This window comes from Penaeus monodon, chromosome 14, assembly GCF_015228065.2.
Source record: "Penaeus monodon isolate SGIC_2016 chromosome 14, NSTDA_Pmon_1, whole genome shotgun sequence".
Classification (NCBI taxonomy): Eukaryota; Metazoa; Arthropoda; class Malacostraca; order Decapoda; family Penaeidae; genus Penaeus; species Penaeus monodon.
In genome coordinates, this window is record NC_051399.1 from 23,327,059 (window position 1) to 23,334,027 (window position 6,969).

Sequence of the window (6,969 nt, forward strand, 5' to 3'; positions counted from 1 at the left end):
GGCAGCTTTAATGATGCTGATGAGGAAAACGATATTCCTGAAAAAGAATATTCTGATAGGCCCTCTGGGTAACAATAATGAAGATGAATTAATAATACTGTAAGCCTTGCTACACCATCCTCTGTACCGTCGTTATCAATATCAATCTGATGCCTTTTTTTATTCGATTTTTTTTTTCATTCCCCTTTTTCTTTTTATTGACCTTCTGGTAAGTATATCATAGCATTCGAACATTTCATAGCATTTCCTGCTTTCTCCCTTTCTCTTCTTTTGTTTACACACTCTTCCGCTTAGATTATTAGAATTGCATTAGACACATGGAATGGCTGTTGTTCGTGTTCTCAGCCCATATCCCTAGTCGTGTGTCTTGTCTTGCCGGGGAGATCGCTAACCAATGTGTTGCTGCTTGTCATCGCCTCGAGGAAACGCAGAACTGTATTGGATCAATAGCGGAAGAGTCACGCATCCTAAGTTGGGAATTATTGAAAGAAAATTCCTCTAGGCTAAAGAATTCCTACTTGCGATAACTCATACACGTAGATAATTACCGACAGACATTGCTTTTCTTTACACTTGCATTCACACGGTCAACCTTAGCTAGTGTGTCAAACAATGCGCCATCTTCACCTTCGTTTTCTTTTCTTCTCTTTTCCTTTAATAGCAGTCACCCCTTCGTCCTCACGACAAGATGATTATTTACGTAACCAATACTTCTCCCCCAATGACATTCACACTCGACCCCTCACCTTTTTTCTGCCTCTGAATAGTACCTTCCATCTATTAGCCTTCTCGCTATCTTTCCCCTTTTTGTTTTTCTTTTCGGGAGAGGTGAGAGGGCAAGAAGGGAAGGGAGTGGGTGAGGGAGGAGAGGGCAGGAAGGGAGGGGAAGGGAGTGGGTGAGGGGGGGGGGAGACAGAAGGAGAAGGGAAGGACGTGGGAGAAGTGAGGGGGGGGGGAGGACAGGAAGGGAAGTAAGGGAGTTGGGGTGTAGGGGGGGGGAGGGCAGGAAGGGAGGGGAAGGGGATGTGGGTGAGGGGCCGGGGGAGGACAGGAAGGGTAAGGAACGGCGTGGGTGAGGGGGGGGGGAGAGAAGGAAACGGGAAGGGAAGGAGTGGGGAGGGGGGAGAGGCGCAGGAAGGGAGGGAAGGAGTGGGTGAGGGGGAAAGAGGACAGGAAGGGAAGGGAGGGAGTGGGTGAGGGGGAACGAGAGACAGAAGGAAGGGGAGGGTAGGCGGTGACGGGGGAGGACAGGAAGGGAAGGGGATGGAGTGGGAGGGGGGGGGACAGGAAGGAAGGGAAGGGACGTGGGTGGAGGGGGGGAGAGGGCAGGAAGAAAAGTGGGTGAGGGGGGGGAGGACAGGAAGGGGAAGGGGAGGGAGTGGGTGGGGGGGGGAGGACAGGAAGGGAGGGGAAGGGAGTGGGTGAGGGGGGAGAGGACAGGAAGGGAAGGGGAGGGAGGGGCGTGACGGTGGGGGAGCGACAGGAGGGAAGGGAGTGGAGTGAGGGGGCGGGAGGGACAGGACGGGAAGGGAGGGATTGGGTGAGGGGTGAGAGGGGAGGACGGAAAGGGAAGGGGAGGGAGTGGGTAGTGGGGGGGGGAGGACAGGGAAGGGAAGGGAAGGGAGTGGGGAGGGGGGGGAGGACAGGAAGGGAAGGGGAGGGAGTGGGTGAGGGAGGAGAGGACAGGAAGGGAAGTGAAGGGAGTGGTGTGAGGGGGGGGGCGGACAGGACGGGAAGGGGAGGGAGTGGTGAGGGAGGAGAGGACAGGAAGGGAAAGGGAAGAGTGGGTGAGGGGGGGAGGACAGGAAGGGAAGAGGGAGGAAGTGGTGAGTGGGGGAAGGACAGGAAGGGAAGGGGAGGGAGTGGGTGTATGAGGGGGGGGGAGGACAGGAAGGGAAAGGGTAGTGAGTGGGTGAAGGGGGAGAGGACAGGAAGGGAAGGGAGTGGGTGAGGGGGGGAGGACAGGAAGGGAAGGGAAGGGAGTGGGTGAGGGGGGGGAGGACAGGAAGGGAAGGGGAGGGAGTGGGTTGAGGGGGAGAGGACAGAAAGGAAGGAGTGGGTGAGGGGGGAGAGGACAGGAAGGGAAGGGGAGGGAGTGGGTGAGGGGGGGGTGAGGGACAGGAAGGGAAGAGAGGGAGTGGGTGAGGGGGGGAGAGGAAGGAAGGGAAGGGAGTGGGTGAGGGGGAGAGGGCAGGAAGGGAAGGGACGGGATGGGGTGAGGGGGGTGAGGACAGAAGGGAAGGGGAGGGACGTGGGTGATGGGGGAGAGGCCAGGAAGGGAAGGGGAGGGAGTGGGTGAGGGGCGACGGGGGTAGGACAGGAAGGGAAGGGAAGGGAGTGGCGTGAGGGGGGAGAGGGAGGAAGGGAGGGGAAAGGAGTGGGTGAGGGTGGGGAGGACGAAGGGAAAGGGAAGAGAGGGGAGTGGTATGTGAGGTGGGGGGGAGGGGACAGGGAAGGGAAGGGGATGGGACGTGGGTGAGGGTGAGAGGGACAGGAAGGAGGGGCGGGAGTGGGTGAGGGGGGGGAGGACAGGAAGGGAAGCGGGAGGGAGTGGGTGAGGGGGGAGGACAGGAAGGGAAGGGGAGGGAGTGGGTGAGGGGGGGGAGGAACAGGAAGGGAAGGGGAGGAGGGGTGAGGGGGGGAGGGAACAGTAAAGGGAAGGGAAGGGAGGGGTGAGGGGGGGGAGGACAGGAAGGGAGGGAAGGAGTGGGGAGGGGGGGGAGACAGGAAGGGAAGGGGAGGGACCGTGGGTGAGGGGGGGGAGGACAGGAAGGGAAGGGGAGGAGTGGGTGGAGGGGGGGGGAAGGGAAGGATTGGGTGAGGGGGAGGGGAGGGACAGAAGGGAGGGGGAGGGAGTGGGTCGAGGGGGCGAGGACAGGAAGGGAAGGGGAGGGAGTGGGGTGAGGGGAGCGGACAGGAAGGGAAGGGGAGGATGTGGGTGAGGGGGGGGGGGGACAGGAAGGGAGGGGAAGGAGTGGGTGAGGGGGGGGGTGAGGACAGGAAGGGAAGGGGAGGGAGTGGGTGAGGGGGGAGAGGGCAGGAAGGGAAGGGGAGGGAGTGGTGAGGGTGGGAGAGGGCAGGAAGGAAGGGAAGGGAGTGTGGGAGGGGGGGCGAGGACAGGAAGGGAGGAAGGGAGGGGTGAGGGGGGGGTGAGGGCAGGAAGGGACGGGAAGGGGAGTGGGTGAGGGGGGATGAGGACAGGAGGGAAGGGAGGGAGTGGATGTGAGGGGGTGACGAGGAACAGGAAGGGAAGGGGAGGGGTGGGGGAGGGGGGGAGGACAGGAAGGGAAGGGAAGGGAAGTGGGTGAGGGGGAAGAGAGGGCAGGAAGGTAAGGGAAGGGAGGGTGGGGGGGGGGAGGACAGGAAGGGAAGGGGAGGGACGTGGAGTGAGGGGGGAGAGGGCAGGAATGGGAGGGGTAAGGGAGTGGGTGGGGGGAGAGGACAGGAAAGGAAGGGTAAGAGTCGGGTGAGGGGGGGCGCGGGGAGACAGAAGGAGGAAAGGGAGTGGGTGAGGGGGGGAGGACAGGAAGGGGAAGGGAAGGAGTGGGGAGGGGAAGGCAGGAAGGGAAAGGGAAGGGAAGTGGTTGAGGGGGGGGAGAGGCAGAAGGGAAGGGAGTGGGTGAGGGGGGAGAGGGACAGGAAGGGACGGCAAGGGACGGTGGTCGTGAGGGGGAGGAGAGGGCAGGAAGGGAAGCGGAAGGGAGGGCTGTGAGGGGGGCAGAGGGCAGGAAGGGAAGTGGAAGGGGAGTGGGTGAGGAGGGAGAGGGGAAGGAGAGGGAAGGGAAGGAGGGGGGGAGGGGGGAGAGGAAGGAAGGGGAGGGAACACAGTGGGGGAGGGAGAGAGGGTTGGGGAGTTAGGGGGGATGTGGACAGGAAGGGAAGGGGAGGGAGTGGGTGAGGGGGGAGAGGACAGGAAGGGAAGGGAAGGAGTGGGTGAGGGGGAGGACAGAAGGGAAGGGAAGGGTGGGTGAGGGTGGGTAGGACAGGAAGGGAAGGGAAGGGAGTGGGGGTGAGGGGGGAGGACAGGAAGGGAAGGGAGGGAGTGGGTGAGGGGGGAGAGGACAGGAAGGGAGGGGAAGGGAGTGGGTGAGGGGGGGGGGAGAGGGCAGGAAGGGAGGGGAAGGGAGTTGGGTGAGGGCGGGTGGAGGACAGGAAGGGAAGGGAAGGGAGTGGGTGAGGGGGGGATGGACAGGAAGGGAAGGGCAAGGGAGTGGGTGAGGGGGGGAGGACAGGAAGGGAAGGGAAGGGAGTGGGTGAGGGGGGGAGGACAGGAAGGGAAGGAAGGGAGTGGGTGAGGGGGGAGAGGACAGGAAGGGAGGGAAGGGAGTGGGTGAGGGGGGAGAGGGCAGGAAGGGAAGGGAAGGACGTGGGTGAGGGGGGACTTAGACAGGAAGCGGAGGGGAAGGGATGTGGGGGTGAGGGGGATGAGAGGCAGGAAGGGAAGGGAACGGAGTGGGTGAGGGGGAATTGAGGGCAGGGAGGAGGGGACGGGAGTGGGTGAGGGGGAGTGGGAGGACAGGAAGGGAGGGAGAAGGGAGTGGGTGAGAGGGCGAGAAGGACAGGAAGGGAGGGGAAGGGATGTGGGTGAGGGGGAGAGGACAGGAAGGAGGGAAGGGAGTGGGTGAGGGGGAGAGGACAGAAAGGAGGGGAAGGGAAGTGGGTGTGAGGGGGAGAGGCAGGAAGGGAAGGCGGGAGTGGGTGAGGGGGGAGAGGGCAGGAAGGGAAGGGAAGGGAGTGGGTGAGGGGGGAGAGGACAGGAAGGGAAGGGAAGGGAGTGGGTGAGGGGGAGAGGGCAGGAAGGGAGGGAAGGGAGTGCGTGGGAAGGAGATGAGGGTGGGATCTATATGTCGTATTAATCTTCTCCACTCTTCTCCTCATGTCCTTTCCACGGCTAATGAGTTTAGCTAATTGATTAATAGGGGAGGCCGACCGAAAGCACGATTTCCGCCTCGACCCGAACGCAGGCACGATAATCGATCTCTGCGCGAGAAGAGATCATCAGTGGCAGCGGATATTGGGCCGTACGCGGGGAGCGCATGTGGGGAGGGGAGGGGGGGAAGGGAGGTGGGACGAGGAGAGGGAAGGTAGAGAATGGGGAGGGTGTAGTGAACTGATACAATTATATTTCGCAAAGAAAAAGTGTAAAAAGGTAGCGTCACGCCACCACCCATTTAAGTTATCAGTATGGGAACGAATATGTGGTTGTAAGAAGGGGGATAGTGTAGAAGATGATATGAGAAAGGAGCGATAGATTGTGTAAGCGTGGAATTTTTTTTTTTGGGTAGGCGTGTGTGTATGGTGTAGGATGTTGGGTGCGAAATATAAGGTCGGTAAGCGTGAAATAAAGCCCGAGGAGAGGCGTGTGCGGGGTGAGAACTCTCCAACGCATATGAGTAGCTAATTGATGCTTAGAATGGTTCAATTAAAGATCCTTTTCCTTGTTACAAGTGGCGGAGGAGGCGGTAATATAAAATATAAACTGATAAAACATATTAAATAAAACGGACAGTAAAAATCGAAAAACATAAAAGCACTGGCACAGTAAACAGAAAAACTTAAAACACGACAGAAATCATGGCACAGTAAAAAGGTAAACGGTAAAACGGAACTGTAAAATACACAGACTTAAAAAATACGATAAAAAAAGGCACCAAATCACAAGGGTCACTTTCCGAATAAATATCTCCACAAATGTTTCTCACTTCCTGTGTAAAAATATATCCACACGACCACTTATCTTAAGGAAGGCCCATTCCGGGGACTCTTTAGTCCCCGAATCCCCCTACTCTTTGTTTTAGGCCTCCCCACGTAAACTCGTAAGTGGGGAACTTTTATAAAGTGGTTCTTTTTATAATTTAGAAAAAGAATTAAAAACTACGTTAAGATATCTAAAATATAAAATCATAATATTTATATAATAAAAGTACTTAAAAAGTTACTGACGTAAAATAAATAAATAAAAGAACTTGTTAAAAGAACCATCGGGAAAGTTAATGGAATTCAATAAAACTATAAAAGAAAAAGTAAATAAATTAAGGAAGCTTTGAATTAAAAATGAATAAAATAGTGGAGACTTAAAAAAATAAAACTTCTAATATGATAAATACTTAAAATACAAGAAAAAAGGATTCGACCCAATGACTTTCTTATTGTTATTGTTTAAAAGTGACTTGTGCCGAAATACAAATACATGAGTTTATTTAAAAGAAAAATACAAATATAAAAACGGTAGCCGCTTGTGGCAACACCATGTGCGGGCATCCTCCTCACTCGCGGGATAAATGGCTTGCCCTGGGCTTCGGCGAAGTGCCAGCGACCGAAGTCCAGGTCCTGCATTCTGTCTGGAGATGCAAGGGAACTCCTCGTAATGCAATAGTCCCCCCCTCATAGTTTTCCACGCGTGGGGAGGGCAAAACTTCGCCACGCCGTGGCTCCTACAGGAGTGTTGCCACCTCGAGTTCTTTTAGTTCTCGAACCATTTAGACTATTCCAGGCCTGTGGGAGAGGTGGAGGTGAGAAGAGATATCGAACATAGTTTTATACCTCCTGGAGTGAATGACGAGAGATTTCGCGAAGCCGTTCACTACAAGGGGGACGAAGGGGTGCCAGGGGGAGCAGGGGAAGGGGAGGGGGTGAGAGTAAAGGGAGAATAGGAAATGGGGAGGGGATGGGGTGAGAATAGAGGGAGGGCAGAGGGTTACGGGGGGGGGGGTCGCTGGACGTCAACCGCTCTCGAGCGTGTTGGTCGTTTGGCTGCTGGTGTGGGGGACGGGGGGGACGAGGTGAAATGGGGGAATCTGGGGCAATATATCTGCATACATACATACTTATAGATATATATATATATATATATATATATATATATATATATATATATATATATATATATATATATATGATATATATATATATATATATATATATATATATAATATATATATAAAATATATATATATTATATCCCTTAAA

General features: G+C 55.6%; 1 protein-coding gene across 1 annotated transcript; it reads right to left on the reverse strand.

Moving 5' to 3' along the window:
• Positions 1-6,128: 6,128 nt before the first annotated feature.
• On the reverse strand, positions 6,129-6,497 carry LOC119581256 (the record flags this gene model as incomplete). The annotated part of the gene is given in 1 exon segment (XM_037929651.1): positions 6,129-6,497. A coding segment is annotated over 1 exon segment (113 nt), but the record flags the coding sequence as incomplete, so codon positions are not given.
• Positions 6,498-6,969: the final 472 nt, after the last annotated feature.